Source organism: Rhinichthys klamathensis, unplaced genomic scaffold (assembly GCF_029890125.1).
Source record: "Rhinichthys klamathensis goyatoka isolate OS25496 unplaced genomic scaffold, OSU_Roscu_1.1 h1tg000422l_1, whole genome shotgun sequence".
NCBI lineage: Eukaryota > Metazoa > Chordata > Actinopteri > Cypriniformes > Leuciscidae > Rhinichthys > Rhinichthys klamathensis.
The window spans coordinates 427,269-449,255 of record NW_026606920.1 but is presented as its reverse complement, the minus strand read 5'-3'; the positions used below and the strand labels follow the sequence as shown (position 1 = coordinate 449,255).

Below are 21,987 nucleotides of genomic sequence, written 5' to 3'. Positions count from 1 at the left end.
GCAAGAGTCATTCACCTTCCCATTTCTTCCTTCCAGGCATTCATGCTGTTATGCGACCTACTGATGATCTTCAGTCACCAGCTCACCACAGGGGCCAGAGAGGGTCTGCAACCTCTGGTCTTCAATCCAGACAGCACCCTACAGAACGAGCTGCTCAACTTCATCCTAGACCATGTGTTTATTGACCAGGATGATGAGAATCAGAGCATAGGTGAGCCTACAGACAGTATTAATGATGTGGTGAATTAAAAATTAAAATTATAATATGTGTTTGTTGGAAAACATTTGCACGTGTGCACGTACATGCGTATAGTTTGTGAATGAGACCCAGTGAATGAGATGGATGTATCCAATGAGATATCCGTGCAGATGTAAGAGTCTGTAAGAGGCTTTTCATTAATGCTTTGAAGTCTAGCTGATGTGTTTTCATGTTTTTTACATAGAGGGTGACGAGGAGGATGAAGCTAACAAGATTGAGGCCTTACACAAGAGGAGGAACCTTCTAGCTGCCTTCAGCAAGCTGATCATTTATGATATAGTAGACATGCCAGCTGCTGCAGATATCTTCAAACACTACATGAAGGTAAGACAGCCAGTCATCACCTTACCTGACGTGTCCACTGGAGTGGAAGAAATCTTGTGGGGTTGTCTTTTATTTCTGCATCGCCAAAGTATACATATACTTTTGTCCAACCACAATGAAAGCATTCACAATTTTAATTCAACTTATTGTACTGATTTGCAGCTGTCTAGTGTTCTAGTGTTAAGTTGAACATCTGTTAATATCTGTTCTGTTAACCACAATCCCCCCACGCTGCTCACCTCCCATAGAAAAGGAGGTGAAAGTGCCTGCTGTTCTCTGCTCCAGCGAACAGATATATTACTTAAACTGTTACGCCAACATACATTCTGCTTTTACTACTTGTAAACTACTTGCAGTACTACAACGATTATGGAGACATCATCAAGGAGACTCTAAGTAAGACCAGACAGACGGATAAAATACTGTGTGCCAAGACACTCATCCTGAGCTTACAGCAGGTGAGATGACAGCCTCCATTTTGAGAGATATTCTGGCATAAGATGAACATGATATTCGCATTATCATTTTAATCATATGATAATTGTAATACTCCTGTTGTTATTTCTGTTCTTCAGCTCTTTAATGAGCTGATCCAGGATCAGGGGCCTAACTTAGACAGGACCTCATCTCATGTGAGCGGCATTAAGGAATTGGCTCGTCGCTTTGCCCTCACCTTTGGCTTGGACCAGATCAAAACCAGAGAAGCTGTGGCCACACTGCACAAGTAACTTCTGTTTCATGTTTGAATTATTACTCATCAAACACCAAATGGACCTCTTCCTTATTGTACCTCTCACAAATATTTTTGCTGTATTCAGAGATGGGATTGAGTTCGCCTTTAAGTATCAGAATCCTAAAGGACCGGAGTATCCCCCTCCGAATCTGGCCTTCCTTGAGGTTCTCTGTGAATTTTCCTCCAAACTACTTCGCCAAGACAAGAAAACAGTGTAAGTTGGTCTAAAGAGCACTTTTTTTTTTTATGCTTATATGCTTGAGCGCTGCCTTGTTTTAGTAATAGAGACTGACTGTGCATTAGAACATATAATCGTTCACTGAGTAAAGTTGACAGAAGTTATAGTTTTCATTGGATGGAACCTTGGAGAACCTGAATAGAAACATTGTATGATAATGTATTAAAAAGGAAAAACTTATAAAACTATAATTTTATTATTTTAATTATATATGTCGTTTTTTCTGTGTTCTCTCTTTGCCTGTACAGGCACTCATTAATTATATAAATAATAAAAGAGAAATGTGTGTGTGTGTGTGTGTGTATTTGACTGCGCTACAGTATATGATCATGCTATCATTCATTCAAGTGCTATTAAACCATTCAAGTGTTTTGTAATCGATTGACAGCACTAATATATACAGTATATACTCTGTATATATATATATATATATATATAGAGAGAGAGAGAATTTCATGTAAATGTATATATGCTTGCACATTATAGATGTTTTTATATATGATAATAGTTTTTTTATTATATTAATATATATTATATATGTTGGTGCCATTGTGTTTTCTCTTTGACTATACAGGCACTCGTATCTTGAAAAGTTCATGACAGAGCAGATGATGGAGAGACGGGAGGACATCTGGCTGCCGCTCATCTCCTACAGGAACTCTCTGTTGACGGGCGGAGATGAAGATCGCATGTCCATTACCAGCGGCAGCAGCAGCAAAGCTGGATCCATACGAAGCAAGAAGGGCCGTCTGCCCCTGCACAAGAAACGCATCGAGGGTGAGGATGCCAATAGATGTAATCATACTAATATAAGACGGGAGAACAGTGGGTTGGTTCAGTTGACTAAGATGCCTAAAAGTAAGCAGTCATGGGCTGTTTTGTGTGTGTTGTCGTGGTTCTGCAGAGGAGAGTGTGGAGGGCTCTTGGATGATGAGGAATGACACCCTACAGACCCCTGGAGCCCTGCAGACACCCCAGCTCACCTCCACCGTGCTCCGAGAGAACCCTCGGCAAGCTGCTGAGCTCCTCCCTGACCAGGACTCTGAGCCCGGGTCTGAATCCGACTATATTCATAAGTAAGTGACCATTCTAAAAAATACACTTCATGGTTAAAATAAGGCAAACACTTAAGCAACGCATCCATTTTATTTCAAAACCATGAACACCATTTTGGCCATGCTGTGAATTTTAATGTTGTTTTTAGTGTTATTTTAGTATTATTTATATACTATGTATGTATTATATTTTTTGATTTAACTTTTATTTAGATTTTTTTAGTTTTAAGAGTTTTACATTTTAGTGTAAGTTTGTCATTTTGTTATGTGCTTTTTCATTTTTATTATTTTATTAATATTTCTATTTAGCTTTATTTTTATTCAAATTTTAGTCATTTTAGTAGCTGCCAAAGCAATGTTTCTCATTTTTGTTTGTTTTTCCTCTAATATTTATATTTTATTCCAATTAATATTTTTTTTAATAATAGTTTTAGTTTACAATAACAACACTGGTTGATTTATGTCAACTAGTATGTGCACAGTATTATGTGGGTTTCCTCTCGATTAGTCCTCAGATGCAGATGTCCTGGCTTGGCCAGCAGAAGATGGAGGAGGTCAACAGGAAGGAACGCACAGCCATGAACTACATGAAGGCCCGTAGCGGAGGAGTACGACAGACTGTGTACGTGGTGAAACGTGTGTGGGATGTTAAACAAAGGAGGAAAGTGCTGTAGTAAATGTTACTTTGATTTCTCTACTCTAGACGTGGTCTCATGGAGGACGACGCAGAGCCCATCTTTGAGGATGTCATGATGTCGTCTCGAGGACAGCTGGAAGACATGAGTGAGGAATTTGAGGACACCATGGTCATTGATCTGGTAAGGTTCAAGCTGATGACACCACAATGACACACACAGACTATCCTGAGGGACATTTTTAAGTCCGCTTCACACTTCTAAGAGCCCTCCAAAAATTAGGCACCGGTAAATCTTCTGTAGCATGAGAAATTAGCAATTTGTATTTTGCTTACAAATGACCGTCAGTGAATAAAGACTCTCTTTCCACCATAATGGTGTAGTTACAACATTGCCCAGCACTTATAGATGATACTACTAAATGTTTCAGAATACTTGTGATTAAGAATTTTGTTTCTATATTTAATTACACATTATCTTAAATCCTGTGCAGCCTCCATCCAGGAACAGGCGGGAGAGAGCCGAGCTGAGACCGGACTTCTTTGACTCAGCAGCCATGATTGAGGACGAGTCGGTAAGAATGAGTCGCTATTCGCTAAAGCTTTCGAATCATTATATAAATATATTATTATTCAAGATTAAACCAAACATTGCATTATGTCTTAGTGTGATTATCAAATCGCAAAGGCTTCAATTCAATTAAATAAATATATATGATGCATGTTTCAGCATGGCACAGCATGTTTCCCATGATCCGATGTTTTCTATGTATCGGAATCACCCCGTATCGCAGTTAATGCTGCTCCACACATATTATATTTTACAGCAAAATATTACAATGGTAATATTTATTTTAGTATTATTTAGTAATAATAATATTTATTAGAATTATAATATAGTCATACTGATATAATCACAAAATTTTGCCAAATCGTACAGCCCTACAGACAATCACAATTTATCGAAAATTTTCCCTAAATCATGCAGTCCCAATTATCACCTGATTATTATTTTTATTTTTTTCTCAGGGTTTCACGATGCCCATGTTCTGAGATGCCACAACAGCTGGAAAAAGAGCTTCTGAATTGATTAAAGCAAGGGCTGAAGAGATGTTCACAAAGGAGCGGAAGCTCTGGTGATAAGGCTGAGTAATTCTGGAGCGAACTCTCCACAAACCCTCTTTTATCAGATGCCACAGAGAAGCTTTTATTCATCCACAGATTATTTTAACAGTCCAATCAGGTCACATATGGTGAATTGTTCTGTCAAACAGGTTCTTCATCAGCTCATCTGAATCGCACTGGATGGGATTTAAATCATGTTACAGATCTATCATGTAAGAATGTACGGTCCCATATGTTCAAGATGTACATATTTGTGTTTATCCATCCTACTATGTAGATGCCCTGTACAGTTAGATTATGAAGTCGCTTTTAATATCAGGTCAACGAACAGATTCTTCCACCAAAAAAAAGTAGTTTTAAACATTGGTCAATCTTCAATCGGTCTAATTTACATATAAATAACACTTAACAGTTTGCAATAGTCATAATTATGGTAAATGACAAAGGAAGGTGAGAAAAGAGTGTCAGAGCCAAAACATCTCTGTGTGTGACACAGTTGTCCTGAAGGGGGCGTTACATGTTGTGTATTTTGGCTTTCAGAAACATTTGAATGGTCAGTATTTTATTTCCAGTAGATTTAGGTGAGGTTTATTTGTGTGAAATATCTATACGGCAGGGTTTTCATCTGTCCGGATCAAACAGCAGATGCTGCTGTGCCGTGTGTTGAGCGAGGCCCATTCAAGTATTGCCTCCGTTTAAGTGCTCTATGGTCCTGTGCTCTCATAAAGTGAAATGTTATTCTGTCAAGAACTCGAGTTTCCCATGATCGTCATTACTCCCCACCCTGAGCCCCGGTTAGTTTTGCTAGTGTACCTGTAAATTGTACATTTTCAATATAAAATGGTTTTCTTTTGTACAACCTAGAAATTATGTACCACTTTCCCTTTTAATGGAAAACCGTTCTAAAACTTTTCTTCAGTGAACTTATGGAAAACTCACTTTTTCAGAAAATAAATAAATATGTAATCATGAACCGTGGGAGTGTTTTATTGACTTGAGAATGTTTAAATAACGGCATAATGCATACGAGTGGGAATAAGGCACCATGTGTAAAAACATGATATTCTCTCCAGTCTACCACAGTTGTGAAATGCTATAAAATTAGTGTTGAGAAGAAGTTTATAAGGGTATGTTAGCATGTTTTTTCCAGGGGTTGGTCTGTTTCTTGCTGGCGAGCACCTCCAGATCTCTACAGATCCTCTTGCGTGTGGTTGAGGGCTGAATGATATCATCCACAAAGCCTGTGAAACACATTCAATGTTATACACACATGTAGCAGCAGAACCGAGCACATCTGTATTGCAGTGTAGGGTAAGAGCTGTGATGACAAGCCTCAACGGCACTGAAGAAGATGAATGTATATTGTGTCTGTTGATAATATAAATGTTCTGTGCACCTCTAACAGCGGCGGGGAAGGGATTGGCAAACTTCTCCACATATTCAGCTTCAGCCTTGGCTTGATTCTCCTTTCCTCTGAAGATGATCTGAACTGCACCCTTAAAAATGAAATAAATACAGGGTTTCACACTTTCAATCTATTTTCATGATTTGTCCAGTTATTGCAAATCTTTAAAGAATTAAATTGTCAAATTTGGAGCCGAAGAAATACCTACATTTATACTGACTGATTGCGATTTTGTTTGTGTAATTTCATGACCAAAACCGCTTTCAAAATTGTCATATTAAAACAAATGGTATACACTGCATCAGGAAGAGTTTTTTTTGTGAAAAATTTAAATGTCATATGCTCACCAAGGTGGCATTTATCAAAAATAAATGATCAAAAATGCAGTAAAAACAGTAAATGCTGTGAAAAATTACAATTTAAAACAACTGTTTTCTGTTGTAATATATTTCCAAAATGTAATTTATTCAAAGCTGAATTTGTCAGTGTCACATGATCCTTCAGTAATGATTCTAATATGCGGATTTGTTGCACAAAAACAATTTCTTATCAATGTTAAAAACAGTTTTTGTGGATTTTTATGAATAGAAATGTTAATATTTCACAATTACTGTTTTACTGTATTTTGATCAAAGATAATTTTTAAAAGCATATAAAATCTTTATTCCAAGCTTTTGACTAGTAGTGTAGATTCAGTGAGCAAAATATTGATAAGATATCAATACCACTGATCATATGTCTCAATTAATTATAATTTTCAATTCATTTGAAATAGAAATATGTTGTAACATACATGTCTTTACTGTCACTTTTTATCAGTTTAATGCATTCTTAAAAATAAAAATAAAAAAAATCTTACTGGCCCCAAACTATATATATAAGCTATATAAAACCACACACATATATATATATATACATATATATATATATATATATAACCTTTTTTTTACTATATACTATAACTATATAACTAATATATTATATGGCTAATTCATTATAGGAATATCAATGAGCATCATTGTTGCTTTAGCGTCACTAATGGACACCCAGCAGAAATATTTATAGTTTGTTAGTTTGTACTTTAAACAGTCAACATGTGATATGATCTGTACTATCCAAACTCTGAGTCAGCAGCACCTGTTACTCAACTCACAGCTTGAGCCTCCAGCTCAGAAATGAAAAGAGTAGAAGGGACATTCACAAGCAACTTAATCACTAAAGAGAGCCAAGCATAGTGATCATTGCTGCTGTAAGTGTATATCTGGGCTGAAGCTCTCTGAACGCTCTCATGTCCATCTGATACTCCTCTGCACTGATTACAGGATAAAGAATTTCTTAAATCAGGCTTCTAGGACAAATATATTTATTTGGGGCCAATTTATCTACCGGTACATAAATAAATAAATAAATATATATATATATATATATATATATATTAGCCCACAAAATATTTAGCCATCCTGAGATTTAAATGCAGCTCAATGGTAGGTTTGGCTTTAAGCTCATAAATGCACTAGAAAGCCCCACAATTCACCCACAATGCATATTTATTATGCAAGTGCATTGGCCATATCACTTGTTTCAGCTCATTAGTCTTCAGTTTTACCTTTGCACCCATCACTGCGACCTCAGCGGATGGCCAGGCATAGTTGACGTCTCCTCTCAAATGTTTGGAACTCATCACATCATAAGCACCTCCATATGCCTGAAGACAGGACACACAGGATTCAGCAGACAAGCTAGTTAGAACCATCCACACGCACACTCATCATTCTGCCTCCTACCTTCCTAGTGATGACAGTGATTTTTGGAACTGTGGCCTCGGCGAAAGCATACAGCAGTTTGGCTCCGTGTCTGATGATGCCTCCGTACTCTTGAGCTGTGCCTGTGGAAACACAGAACGTTTCTGTCAGATTTTTTTATTTAAAAAGGGAAATGCATGTTGGCAATTTAGGCTAAAATGATTTTGAAAAAAACCCCCAGCAAAGTTAAGGTTAGGATAATAAAAAGTCTCCAGACACCTGGCAGGAATCCAGGTACATCCACAAATGTGATGATGGGAATGTTGAAGGCGTCACAGAAACGAACAAAGCGAGCCCCTTTAACAGATGAATTTATGTCCAAACAGCCTAAAATATACAAGAAAAAAGGACATAACAAAAAATGTGAAATGTATGTTTATATAATATGTAAGAATATTTTACATGTAATACCCCCTACTGTTCAGACGTTTTAAAAGAAGTCTCTAATGCTCACCAAGGCTGCATTTTTTTGATCGAAAATGTAGTAAAACATTAATATTGTGAAATATTATTACAACTTCAATATAACTGCTTTCTCTTGTAATACAATTTAAAATGTAATTTATTCCTGTAATGGCAAAGCTGAATTTTCAGCATCATTACTCCAGTCTTCAGTGTCACATAATCTTTCAGAAATCATTCTAATATGCTGATTTGCTGCTCAAGAAACATTTGTTGAAAACAATTGTGCTACTTCATGGTCATTTTTTTAGGATTCTTTGATGAATTGAAAGTTGAAAAGAACAGCATTTTGTTTCAAATATAATTTTTGTAACAATGCAAGTCTTTACTTTTGATCAATTTAAAGCTGCAGTCCGTAGTTTTTCCTCTTTGTCGCCAACTCTGTTCGAAATCTGCAATTGCAGTTATTCGCGGAATTATCAACTTTACGTGGGTTGTGCCTCGGCGCGGATGAATCCAATGTTTTGAGGAGAATGTGCGGCTGTCAGTCACCGCGCCGGTGTGGATACTGTCATTCAGAATCACAGATTCTACTTTTTGGAAGTGTGACCAACATAATAATTTTTACTGGTAAGTAACATCCACTTTTGTTCTAACCAACTAAGGGAAAAAAAAGCATTGCAGTAATCGCGCTGATTAAATCGAACAATCGCTTATCATATCACGTCAAACCGTGTAAATTATACTTTGTTCTCAAATTGTTAATGTTAACAACGTCAGCATTGCGTGACTACATTTAATGCCCTTCAGACATTTATCCTTGTTTTCGCATGGGTCCGGTTGCAGTCTCTTTTTTTCTGTAGCCACTCCGAAGTCCGAACGAAGTCATTTTACAACGGGTGAATCTGTTGTCACTGGTGATTGTCGTTTGAACCTTTCTGGATCCGCCATCAAATTGATAAGTTTAATTATATCAAGTGCTGTGAGAAAAGGCTATAAATCTCCACCTCCAACATCCTCACACGCATTATAGCCTACTAGCCGAGACTCCTTCTTTATGTGTACAGATGTGACCTAATGACGCAAAGACATGCTCGAATCTCCCGCGGAAATCCACCAGTACCACTGGAATTAAAAACATTATTACAAGCTACCGCTTTGAATCGAGCTAAGGCAAGCAGATAGTTTTGAACACTGGCTGGTTATGTACTTACTCAAACATTTATTTTGGATAATTTTTAACCCAAAAGTTACGGACTGAAGCTTTAATGTGTGAATAAAAGTATAAAATAAAATAAAAGTACAAAATAAAATAATAACCCACCAGATGCCACTTTTGGCTGGTTTCCCACTATGCCTACAGTCCGACCATTCATCCTGGCAAATCCCACCACAATATTTTTGGCGTAGTTGGGCATAATCTCAAAGAATTCTCTCTCATCTACTATCTGTAAGAGTGAAATGACAATCATAAGCACTGCCTGATGAGTTTTTGCATGACTTTTTGAATTGTTTGTTCACTAAAGATGCACATACACCATGAACGATGTCCAGCATGTCATAAGCTTTTGTGGTTTCAAAAGGAACAACAGTGTCCAAACCAGGAACCAGCCGGTCGCTGTAGAAAACAAATTGACATGATAGCAGCAGACTCCATGTGACTGAAAAAGCTGGTCAAGATAAGTTGACTGATAAAGAAAGAAAAGAAAAAGTACAAAAACAGTTTCTCACCGAGGATCATGGCACTCAATGACTGGAGCTGGATCTTTGTTGCTCAGTGGGAGAAAGTTGAAAAAGTCTCGCAAGTTCAGAAGGGCATCAACGTCATTCTCAAAGGCCCGATGAGCAACGCCTGAAAGAAAGCAAAAAGCTCTTTATATTACAAGAAAGCAAAGATAATCTTTAGTCAGATAAAACACATTCTGATGTACCTATATGTTAAATCGATAGACCTACCCGACACAGCGGTATGGGTTTTTGCTCCACCCAGCTCTTCCTGGGTAACATCCTCGTTTGTTACAGATTTCACCACATCTGGGCCTGTGATAAAAAGGTAGGAGGTGTCCTGCAAACACAGGTTAAAGTTTTTCATGAAAACTTGGTGTACCAGCAGGGACCTGATTCTAAAATTAAAATATACACAAGAAATCTGAATTCAAATGCAATATGCATTTACACTCAAAACTTTACTTTTCTTACCTTTACCATGAAGGTAAAGTCTGTCAGAGCAGGCGAGTACACGGCCCCACCTGCACACGGGCCCATGACGAGAGAGATCTGAGGAACTACACCTGAGGCCATCACATTCCGCTGAAGAACAAATACCATTGTGCAGTTAGTCCTGGAATATATGTCCGCTACCATTCAAACGTTTGGGGTCAGATAAAGATTTTAATTAATACTTTTATTCAGCAAGGATGCATTAAACTGCTACAAACAAAAACTATTTTAAATAAACACTGTTCTTTTGAACTTTCTATTCATCAAAGAAACCTGAAAAACTAAAATATTAAGCAGCTGTTTTTGACACTGATAATAATAAGAAATGTTTCTTGAGCAGCAAAATCATCATATTAGAATGATTTCTGAAGGATCATGTGACACTGAAGACTGGAGTAATGAAGCTGAAAATTCAGCTTCGCCTTCACAGGAATATATTACATTTTAAAATATGAAAATAAATATTTTTTTTTCCCCTGTTTTACTGTATTTTTGATCAAATAAATGCAGCCTAGGTGAGCATAAGAGAACATTAAAAATAAAAAATATGATCAAGCCCAAACTTTTGAATGGTAGTGTATCAAAAATGTTCCCAAGTTTACCAAGAATATGTCAGCATATCCTGCAAGGGACTCGACGCCTTCCTGAATGCGGGCTCCACCAGAGTCATTGAGACCGATTACTGGGGCTCCAACCATCATAGCCTGGTCCATGATCTAGGAATTAAATTGCAGTGATTTTACTGTTTGACAGAATTGTGCCTATGCATTTTTTTAAGACTTCAGTCAGATCCAAACCTGACCAGTCTCACCTTGCAGATCTTCTGAGCATGAGCTCCTGATAAACTACCTCCGAACACGGTGAAGTCCTGTGGACAGAGGAGCATTTCACTCATGACAAGAGAATGGAGATACCCGATATTCAAATAAAACATTTTAATGCTGCAAACCTATGGTCAAAAGCTAGTATCATACCTGGCTGAAAACATAGACCAGTCTTCCATTGATTCTTCCCTGTCCGGTCACTACACTGTCTCCTGGGTACTGAAAACAAAGACAGGGTGAGGCAAATCATGTGTCATTATTGTCCCTCATCTACAAGTGTTAAAAATAACAATGGGTGATGGTAACATTTACTGTGCTGTTATAGACCTCAAATCGTAACTAAAAATTCAGTATTATTTTCTTACTTCATGAAAATTGAGCTGTCACCAAACCTCTTCTCCTTACTGTATTATAATTATTAGAAATGTATTAACACGTAAACCCCACTTTGTCCAAGTCAATATACTTAGTACAAGACTATATTAAAGGCCCTCATATCTCAGCTGATATTGACATTGAACGCTGTTGTTATTTCATAACTTATGACATGGAAAAATAGGAATATTTCTGCATTCAGTATGTAGTTTCTTTGACCTGCGAGGAGGAGGTGACATACCTTATTCTGATCTGCCTCCATGCCGAAGTCAGAACAGCGATGCTCCACAAACATGTCATACTCCACGAACGAGTCCTGGTCCAGCAAGAGCTCCACTCTCTCTCTCGCTGTCAGTTTACCCTGGGCACAGGCATTACGCAGCTCTTCTCGGATTGTTGTGCTTTCACTTATGTCAACTGCATTCATTCTGCAGTAGGTTTTCATAACTTACCCTTTTGTGTTGTGCAGCTATCCTCAGCTGCCCTCCTCCTATAAGGGCTGCATTTCGCTTCTTCTCAATTCTCTCCTGCACAGACAGATGACTGACAGAATAGCATCTTGCATTTTGCAGTACTTTCGATTGGGTAATTGCCCCAGCAACTGCGCCGTACGGAATCTGACCTACATTTTTAAAATAACATTTTAGGCCATGTAACAGTCCCAGACTACTTCGCATTAACGTGTAGGTCGCCATCACTGCTACACTCATAGGCTACACTGAGGACACAGAAGCTCAAGCTGTCGGAAACCCCTATCGGTGTCTTAGCCAATCAGCAACAATCACTTACTTTTCAGAGCCAATTACTACTCGGTTAGCTAAGAGGGCGTGAGTGAATGAGCCAATCACTGCAGAGGTGTGCGTTTTTAGACGAACTTGATAGATGTAGTCAATATTAATGTCAACAATGATAAACTACAGTTCCCAACTGCTACCCAATCGCCTTTGAACAAATGTAACGTTAGATTCCTAAATGCGTTTGAAAAATAAAAAAATAAAGGCTGGATTTACTGCATTTTAAAAGTGAAAGGTAAAGGACACCTCCCTCTATATGTAAATATCTATTTAATATTATAATATAATATTATATCTCTTAATCAGTGAATCGTTCTTTACCAAAAAATAAAAGCAAAATTCTGCTGTAAAACCATTAAAACCTTTGAAGATTTTATAATTATAATTCCTCATTAAACACTACTGTTGAAGAAGATCTTCAATAGGGATGTCATTTAGATCTGTTACATAGGATGTTAAAGAAACTTTTTTTTTCTTTTTAGTGTAAGTAGTCCAAAAGACACATTGATACTCTAAAAAGTGAGAGGCGTACATGCAGAACTAGCAAATAACAAATAAAGGAAATTGACAACATCAATATGTTTAATTGTTGCTTTGCTCTACCTCCAGTTTGTTGTTTTTTAAGTGCTTTTGTGTAATGTATTTATCCACTGTAATCCTTCTATAATAATAAAATAAAAAAACACAGAGCCTCGTAGTAGCGTGTGATTTATACAGTCTCACACTAGGGGGCAGTACTTACTGGAGGTCGTGTTCAATTCCAAGCGCTCTTTTACTCTTGTTTGGTATTGTTCCTCTCAGGATGCAAAAGTTAACAGAGGAATAATAAGCAACTGGCTCTAGCACGGGCTAATGTATGGGAATATTCTGCAGAGTAGGGAATTCATTTGAATACTATATGAACAAATCGCTCAAACGGGAGTCTATCGCATTCGTTAGAGAGAGAAAAGCTATCTTATTCACCAACCCGAAGAAAAGTGCAGTCAGTATTAGCTAGCTAGCGAACTAGCAAGCAAGCGGACTGTGTGGTTTGTTCAGTTAAACTGTAAATAACCGCTGTGGTTGATAATTTCAAGGATTATACTTTTTGTGCAACGGATTTTTTTCTTTCTGTTTTTCCAATTGTTATTTGTGGACGGATTATTCGCAGAGCTCGTGTCGCCGACTGTACACCTCTGGCCTGTTGTGCTTCTCTCTAAAATGCTGTTTATCGCCCAGTCCTTCATCTCTGTGTACTTTATCACAAAAGTGCAGCGCTCTTCATATTGAGGAGACGTTAATCCGGGTCTGACACTAATGGAAGGCAGACTATAGTCTGTGCAGACTTCGTTTAACGTTACAGCAGCCGGGCTGGCCGTCTCTGGAGGATCCTCTAAACACTGACATGTTAACAAGCAGACGACAGAAAGCCGCTCGTCTGCTTGCGAGTCATGTCAAATTACACTCTTTGTTTGAGGCGTTGGGTCAAGCCTGGTTGATTGTGTTCTCCCAGTTATTCTGCTTCGGGAGTCAGTTCATCAGTCGCTCTCAGTAGCTGATCAGCCCGCTCCCCTTGTCCTGCTATTGACTGAAGTCGCTGAGATGAACCCGGTAAACGCCACCGCGCTGTACGTGTCGGCGTGTCGCTCTCTTCTGCAGTGCGACCCGAAGGATCCGGAGACATACGGAGGGCTGTTCAACGTCCTGCCTTTCTTTAGAGACTCTCTATCCTGCCTGGTGTGTGGTGAGTAACTTAACGTTACCTTTAAAACTAAGCAAAAAAGCATGTTTTGAATATAGTCACGGCTAAATGGCGTTGCATCACGGGCAGCGAAGTAGCAGTTAATAATTCAAATAATGATTCAGAATATACAGCACAGCCTCGAGTTTATTGATTTTATTGTTATTGGTTACTACTTAATAAAAGTATTTGAAACACGTTATTTTATTAATCAAATTGAGTCGCGTTCTTCCTCTAGAACGTATAGTCCGTGGATCTATATAATCATAGATATATACATATCTATATGGGCACAACAACGTTGTTACGCAATAAAAAGAGATCTTCTGTGGGTTCTGGGCAGTGATATGATGGAAAGCTGTATCAACCGATCAGCATCCAGGAACGCTTTCAGGGCTTTTTTTCAGAGAGGCTGCTCACTGCAGAGCCATGGGTGGAGCGTGAAGTCCAGCTCCCCCTCTGGATGTCCAGCTCCCTCTCACCCTACCCAGAGCCATATAGAGAGAGAGTTGCGAGAGTTACGGAAGTTCTAAATGCTTGGTTGTCACGTGATTCGCGGAGACCTCAGATAGTTCCAGGAAGTGCTTCGGCGCCAATTCAAATCGATGGAGGTAGAGAGCTGAACTGTGATTTTTGGTAGTTTGTAGTCAATAAATGCGTTGGTTTACAATATGTATATAATACATTGACATTTGGATGTAGTATGTGTATGTAGTTACAGCAATATTGTCTTTAAAAGATAAAAATCTGCTGATATGTAATGTTTATTGTGGTCAACCAGTGTTGCCTGCCTTTGTTAACATATTTTCTGGCTAACTTTACCTTGGTTAAAGACCGTTTTGCAGTTGTTTTGAAGTATTTTTGTGTTCTTAAACTTGTATGTTATTTAAGGGTTATCATGTAATGTTCACTATGGTTTCACAAGGACAGGAGACTTCCAGGAAACAGGTGATTGTCTTAAAAAGCCATTGCAAACAAGTAAAATGTAACATTGCATTCATCGTAATGTTTACAATGCTTATGCACTTATTACTATATAAATGAATACATAATATATTTCATTTTAAAACAAAACATGATTATACACACACACATACATTATTTTCTAAGTGTCCAAGTACATTATTTCCTTAACATAATTTGATAAATTCATGACATACATCACTTTAATCTATAAAACCTATTTAGTTTAAATTAATTTTTAGTACATTTAGAATAGATAATACATATTTTATGTTTTGTTATCTTAAACCCCCCCCCAAAATGTCAGGTTGTGTAACTGTCCGCACAAATGAACAGACTAAAATACTCATTTAAATGGTGTTTTAATCATAAAAATGAAATTCTATGGCATCATTTTAACCTTTCATATAAACAAATTTTATACATTTCAGTAGATTTATAGCTGATAATTGAAAACCTTTTGTCTAACAATTTGTATGTCAGGGGGGCACAACTGCAAACATGGCTCTCTTATTATGGTAATTGCAGTGTGCATGATAATGCATTGTCCAGAGGAGCCATAATGATCCTTGTAGATCTCTATCAAATACTGGTAATTGCTTTAAAGTTATGGGTAGGTTGGTACACTTTCAGGTGAATTTAAACACTTAGAAATGTTCACAACTGAAACTTGTTCAAATACATTGTTCATGACACAAAAATATACATTACATCAGTTTTGAAAAGAGGTCATTGACAAATAAACAAATAAATGTTTTTTTAATCTTTTCAAAACTGATGTAATTTGTTTATTTGTCAATGACATATATACACTTTTGCACTGAATTAGCACAATGGGATTTATAAATGTCTAATAAACTGCACGTCAAGCATGTTGTCTGGCCTTTCCTCTATGTTGTCAGACACAGAAAATATGCTCAAGTCAGGAGCAATCTAAATAGAACTAAACATTTTTTGTGCTAATCATACTTAGGTGTATCTGCACTTTTTCCACAAAGACCAACACTGGGAAGTTTAATGTTTATTAAAAATAGGGAGCAAGTAAAGTCTTGCAAAATCCAAGCAGCTGAGATTGATGAGGGTACAGCGTCAGTGCAGGACTCTTCAGGATCCACCGAATCCTCTTTGTGCTTCTTGTGTTGAAAGAGATAACGGAAACAAAAACGGGATAAATTATATATAGGAGTTAGTATATAATACAGTTATGGTATTTATAATACCCCATTTAGCCTAGTGTGATTTGATCTAGAACACGGCTTGCTGCCGTTTTAAGCATGTTTTTTAATCTTACTTATAAACTTCCATCTCCCTTTCCCATCAATACAAATCAGCTGAGCTAAATCATAATATAGAAAGGTAATAGTCAACAGAAACACAATGAATAAACGCCAACCATACGTTTTTCCTTACTCAAATATGAAATCTAAAATAAGGATTTTTCCCCGTTATTGCACATTTAATATGGAATGAAACCGATATTCTCATTTTATCAATTACAACTTTCACAATCCCCAATGTTATATTTAACCTCTGTTTAGAAGTATTTCCCTCTTATTATACAACAAAGGATAAACGTGCATTAATAGAACGGGTTTAAACATTAATATGCTGTTCGTGGTTTGTTATGCGGTACTAACTTTATCCAATGACCTTTATTTTACCTGATAACGTCCCCTAAAACTACTAATTTAGAGAGCAATAATCAACTAGCATGCTTTAATACAGTTAAAGTTACAAGTTAATTTGATTCAGATGTACTGATAATATACAATCTTATTCTTTAAACGTCTTACCTTTTAAAAGTGCATCACAAACGGTCTGTTCTGCTGTAACTCTACCGCGCTGCTGCTACTTCCGGGAACTATTGAGAGGCTCCGCGAACCGCCATTGCTGTAAAAAAAAACGTTCCATTGGAGTCAATGGAGTTGTCGCAACTCTCACTCTATATGGCTCTGACCCTACCAATAGAGCTGGTAAGTCCCGCCCCTTCCGCTTACCGCGCTGGACCTCTAGGTTGAAAAATCGTCAATGCAAGTGAATGAGAGAAAATAATTATTTTCTAACCCCGTTTGAATTTTGCAATGAATGTGAACATATGTTGTTGTCTGTGAATTTTTTATATAAATTTTCGTGTAAAGAATGCTACAATTTAGCGGGTAGAATTTTCATACGGTTAGACTTTGTGTGAGAGCACTTTGTGGACTAAGTTACAACTCTTCGCTGCTTTCGACGCTTTTGATATACGTCACCACCACTAGCACACGGATCCCGCTAAACATGCCTTTGTTTGAATGGTGACATTTGGGTACAAAACACACAGGCATCTCGATCTAATTCCTTAGATTATCGCACCGTGATTTGTGGAGGGAAAATGTGTTATGCGGTGACGTCACATATGCGACGTGTAGTCTTTCTCGTTATGTCTATTCCACAACTGCTAGCCAAAGAATCATACAATATACTGTCAAACTCGTTACATGAGAAATTATATAAAAAATTCACAGACAACATATGTTCACATTCATGGCACAATTCAAACGGGATCAGAAAATAATTATTTTCTCTCATTCACTTGCATTGACGCTTTTTCAACCTAGAGGTCCACTTGGAGTTTTACGGATGGGCGGAACTTACCAGCTCTATAACTATCCCTCCACCCATTAGATCCACAGGGGTGGGGCTGTACTTGTTCAAGCTCCACCCATGACGTCCAGAATGGGGAGCTGGACGTCATTTGGCTCTGGAGTGAGCACCACTTGGACTGCTATAAATGTCCCATTTATTTTCCCATTTATTTATATAACTCTAAAAAGTTATTTTAAAGAGTTATAGGTCATGAACCAAACCAACCTGCGACAAAGTGAATCACAACATTACAAACTTTGATTTAAAGCAAAAAAGTTTCAAGACTGTATACTTTACTGCTTTAATGAAGGAAAAATATATAAATCCCATGAATCACTGCGAATGATATAATCAAATTAAAAACAATGGAGAAATATAAGACTACAATTAAAGAATCATATATATATATATATATATATATATATATATATATATATATATATATATACACTCACCGGCCACTTTATTAGGTACACCTGTCCAACTGCTCGTTAACACTTAATTTCTAAGCAGCCAATCACATGGTGGCAACTCAGTGCATTTAGGCATGTAGACATGGTCAAGACAATCTCCTGCAGTTCAAACCGAGCATCAGTATGGGGAAGAAAGGTGATTTGAGTGACTTTGAACGTGGCATGATTGTTGGTGCCAGAAGGGCTGGTCTGAGTATTTCAGAAACTGCTAATCTACTGGGATTTTCACGCACAACCATCTCTAGGGTTTACAGAGAATGGTCCGAAAAAGAAAAAACATCCAGTGAGCGGCAGTTCTGTGGGTGGAAATGCCTTGTTGATGCCAGAGGTCAGAGGAGAATGGCCAGACTGGTTCGAGCTGATAGAAGGGCAACAGTGACTGAAATAACCACTCGTTACAACCGAGGTATGCAGCAAAGCATTTGTGAAGCCACAACACGCACAACCTTGAGGCGGATGAGCTACAACAGCAGAAGACTCCACCGGGTACCACTCATCTCCACTACAAATAGGAAAAAGAGGCTACAATTTGCAAGAGCTCACCAAAATTGAACAGTTGAAGACTGGAAAAATGTTGCCTGGTCTGATGAGTCTCGATTTCTGTTGAGACATTCAGATGTTAGAGTCAGAATTTGGCGTAAACAGAATGAGAACATGGAACCATCATGCCTTGTTACCACTGTGCAGGCTGGTGGTGGTGGTGTAATGGTGTGGGGGATGTTTTCCTGGCACACTTTAGGCCCCTTAGTGCCAATTGGGCATCGTTTAAATGCCACGGCCTACCTGAGCATTGTTTCTGACCATGTCCATCCCTTTATGGCCACCATGTACCCATCCTCTGATGGCTACTTCCACCATGTCACAAAGCTCTAATCATTTCAAATTGGTTTCTTGAACATGACAATGAGTTCACTGTACTAAAATGGCCTCCACAGTCACCAGATCTCAACCCAATAGAGCATCTTTGGGATGTGGTGGAACGGGAGATTCGCATCATGGATGTGCAGCCGACAAATCTGCGGCAACTGTGTGATGCCATCATGTCAATATGGACCAAACTCCCTGAGGAATGCTTCCAGCACCTTGTTGAATCTATGCCACGAAGAATTGAGGCAGTTCTGAAGGCAAAAGGGGGTCCAACCCGTTACTAGCATGGGGTACCTAATAAAGTGGCCGGTGAGTGTATATACAGGCCTATACTGTGTACATGGAGTATATCTCCATTGTTTTTAAATCAATTATATCATTCACAGTGATTCATGGAATTATATATATAGAGAGATTTATGCAACGAATATTGCAAAATATACATACAACTATTTGAAGTAGTTTCAGGGCATAGGGAGACTGACTGTCATGTCATTCATGGTGCTTCATTGGTGTTGGAGGGTGCTAAAGCGTTCTTTTGAAACAATTTGCTTGATTGGTGGAGATTTCTTTGCAGAATCATCATGGGGGATGCAGTTTTTCACAATGAATATTCCAGCCCTTAAAATATATGTTTGAAATAATGCGGTCTAATGGCTTCAACAAAAGCATTTACCATCGATTAACAACCTTGTAGCTCCCAGGTCTGTCTTTAATGGTTTATATGTTATCATTAAAAAAGTTAATTTCCCTGTGTAGAAAATGAATGGGATTTGTACTTGCATAACCCATCTGTTGCACTCTATAGAACGGAATATTGCATGATGTTATTTTGTTATGCTTAATTGTTTTCTTTTCATCTAGGAAATTTGCTTCAGGAGCCGCTTGCTCCAAAAGATTCCTCCTGCCAGCACTGTGTTTGCAAGGGTTGTAAAGGCAAGAAAATGCTATTGAAGCCATCCTGCAGCTGGTGTAAAGACTATGAGCAATTTGAGGAGAATAAACAGCTCCAGATTCTGATCGACTGCTACAGGAGTCTCTGCGAGTGTGTCTCGGTGTGCGTCATGACAGAGCAGAGTGCCTTGGGGGTCAAAGGTTACACTGAGGTCAAGAAGATGCTGGAAGAGGTGTTGGGGGTGAAGCAGGAACAAGAAGAGTTTAGTTCTGTCAAAGACACTGCACATGTTCCTCATCTCAAAACGGAGACAGACTCAGAAAACTCTGCTGACATCAAACCCTCTGAGCAGATCCCAGCTGAGCTAGAGACCCCCGAGCCTGTCAGTGCAGATGAACCTCTGAGATCTAACTCAGAACTACACATGAATACTGTCACTGTTAACGCTGTAAAGTGCAAAGTTAGTCAAGACGAAAGCGCTGAATCCGTGCACCTCAGTGCGGAGAACATAAGCATCCTAGAGGACCTTAAATCTGACATTGCGAGCAAGGAGGTGTCTTGTGAACTGACTAAATCAGCAGCAGAGCTATGTCAGCACTCACAAACCAGCGGCGCCCTTACGCCAGGACACCCTCCACAGCCTCAGACGGGCCTGACGTGCCTCGCCGCAGCCCACAGAAAAGTGCGCCTGAGCCGAAAGCGCTCTCGCTCTGAGAGTGACCGCGAGATGCTCCAACCTCTGCCCATCACCAGCCTCATCCAGGGGCCATCGGTAGCGGCCACAGCTCCGTCGAAAACAGCGTTTGAACCGAAAGCTCCCTCCCCGCCGGTTGTCGTGGTCACTAATGGAGGCGTTTTGAAGGTCAACAAGGCCATGCTGGATTCAACTAAAAATATCCAGATAAACACAGACCTGGCTAATAAGAAGGTTCAGGTCAAGTCTAAAGTGGCCGTCCCGAAGGCGAAGGGCAAGGCGAAGGACAGACTGCACTCGGCTAGCATGCTGCCAGGCCAGCCTCCTAAAGTCGTATACAAAAAGACACAAGAGAAAAAAGGCTGCAAGTGTGGACGAGCCACCCAGAATCCAAGTGTTCTTACCTGCAGGGGTCAAAGGTGCCCCTGCTACTCCAACCGTAAGGCCTGTTTGGACTGCATCTGCAGGGGCTGCCAGAACTCGTACATGGCCAACGGGGAGAAGAAGCTGGAGGCTTTTGCCGTGCCTGAAAAAGCCCTGGAGCAGACCAGGCTCACGCTCGGCATCAACCTCACCAGTATTTCGGTCAGAAACTCTGGCACGAACGCTGCTGGGGTCCTCAGCCTGTCCGCGGGCTCGCCCATGGCCTCTTTTCTCACGTCCAGCGCCGATGAGGACCAGAGTTTTGAAGATGCTCTCGAGATGCATTTTGACTGTTGATCGCTGTCCTGCTACTGATATCTCTCTTAGCCGTGGTTGATTCGAACAGAAATTGTTTGCCAAAACTCTTGTCTGTGGTTTTTCCATGTTCAACCTCTACCATCAAACACACGCACACACTGCTGTAATAGAAAGTTACTGTGAAGCTGAGCTTTATGGCATGTTTTGTTTTTATTTTGAAGGAACTGTATGCTTCTGCATGACTGTTGTAGTCACAATGAACTAAGGATCTGATAAACATCTGCTTTTTTTCTTTAAATGTTCGATGACCCAAACCTTTGATGAATGAATTTCACAGGTATTTGTGATACATTTGTCTGCTAACACGTATGGCTCATTATAAACTCTCCCAAAGCTATTCAATGATTAACATTTGTTTACATTCTGTGGTGACTTTTTTTTCAAATTTATATTTTTGAATATTTGAATATATATATATAAATATGAATATATTGCATCTAAACATTCATTGAAGGTAAAATTATACACAGCTATCTGTAATGTAAAATAATTTACTTATGGTGGAAAATGTAGCACTTAGTCCCAATAGTGTTAATGGATTTAGACACCTTTTCTGGTTGCTGTTAGTGATCAGTTCCTGTGTCATTTTGACTCTCATTTATAGGACCTTCAGGATATTGAATTGTTAAATTTTTTGGTTCAGTAGATGGTTCCTTATTTTTTTGAACAGGAAGTAGTGCTATGTCACTTTTTATTCGTCATGTTCAAGATTTGAAAGAAAGATGTTCAAATTCCACGTTTGTCAGCGGTTTTATAAGGATGATGAAGCACAAATATGTCATGACAGAAATGTTCCTCCAATTTTGAGAGTTGCTGATT

General features: G+C 38.7%; 3 protein-coding genes across 4 annotated transcripts in view; 2 read left to right on the top strand and 1 right to left on the bottom strand.

The window, feature by feature from the left end:
• Positions 1-4,770, top strand: part of stag1a (STAG1 cohesin complex component a) — a 50,652-nt gene extending 45,882 nt beyond the window's left edge. Inside the window, exons 25-35 of one of the 2 annotated variants that reach the window (XM_056235581.1) lie at positions 37-211; positions 444-583; positions 940-1,041; positions 1,159-1,307; positions 1,402-1,530; positions 2,129-2,331; positions 2,459-2,630; positions 3,118-3,231; positions 3,313-3,427; positions 3,738-3,818; positions 4,273-4,770. In XM_056235581.1, coding sequence (XP_056091556.1) covers positions 37-211; positions 444-583; positions 940-1,041; positions 1,159-1,307; positions 1,402-1,530; positions 2,129-2,331; positions 2,459-2,630; positions 3,118-3,231; positions 3,313-3,427; positions 3,738-3,818; positions 4,273-4,296 — 1,404 coding nt within the window. In that variant the 3' untranslated portion in view covers positions 4,297-4,770. Of the gene's footprint in view, positions 1-36; positions 212-443; positions 584-939; positions 1,042-1,158; positions 1,308-1,401; positions 1,531-2,128; positions 2,332-2,420; positions 2,631-3,117; positions 3,232-3,312; positions 3,428-3,737; positions 3,819-4,272 lie in introns of those variants that run through there. The other variant, XM_056235582.1, reaches the window with a different exon arrangement.
• Positions 4,771-5,339: 569 nt separating this feature from the next.
• On the bottom strand, positions 5,340-12,097 carry pccb (propionyl-CoA carboxylase subunit beta). Its single transcript, XM_056235583.1, has 15 exons — positions 11,849-12,097; positions 11,638-11,757; positions 11,172-11,240; positions 11,009-11,065; positions 10,800-10,913; positions 10,177-10,287; positions 9,934-10,042; positions 9,709-9,829; positions 9,514-9,595; positions 9,302-9,425; positions 7,795-7,902; positions 7,558-7,658; positions 7,380-7,478; positions 5,765-5,864; positions 5,340-5,609 (listed from the first exon to the last, which is right to left on the bottom strand). Exons 1-15 carry the CDS (start codon positions 12,089-12,091, stop codon positions 5,488-5,490), a joined length of 1,680 nt encoding a protein of 559 aa, XP_056091558.1. The 5' UTR covers positions 12,092-12,097; the 3' UTR covers positions 5,340-5,487.
• An 843-nt stretch (positions 12,098-12,940) lies between these two features.
• msl2a (MSL complex subunit 2a) lies at positions 12,941-21,573 on the top strand. The gene is made up of 2 exons (XM_056235487.1): positions 12,941-13,913; positions 19,703-21,573. Exons 1-2 carry the CDS (start codon positions 13,772-13,774, stop codon positions 21,145-21,147), a joined length of 1,587 nt encoding a protein of 528 aa, XP_056091462.1. The 5' UTR covers positions 12,941-13,771; the 3' UTR covers positions 21,148-21,573.
• Positions 21,574-21,987: the final 414 nt, after the last annotated feature.

Coding starts and splice junctions, on each gene's coding strand:
- pccb (XM_056235583.1), bottom strand. CDS start 12,091: ATGGCGACCTACACGTTAATGCGAAGTAGTCTGGGACTGTTACATGGC. Junction 11,758..11,848: donor TAGCTGCACAACACAAAAGG/GTAAGTTATGAA, acceptor GCCTGTGCCCAG/GGTAAACTGACAGCGAGAGA. Junction 7,903..9,301: donor CCAGCCAAAAGTGGCATCTG/GTGGGTTATTAT, acceptor TGTATATTTTAG/GCTGTTTGGACATAAATTCA.
- msl2a (XM_056235487.1), top strand. CDS start 13,772: ATGAACCCGGTAAACGCCACCGCGCTGTACGTGTCGGCGTGTCGCTCT. Junction 13,914..19,702: donor TCTATCCTGCCTGGTGTGTG/GTGAGTAACTTA, acceptor CTTTTCATCTAG/GAAATTTGCTTCAGGAGCCG.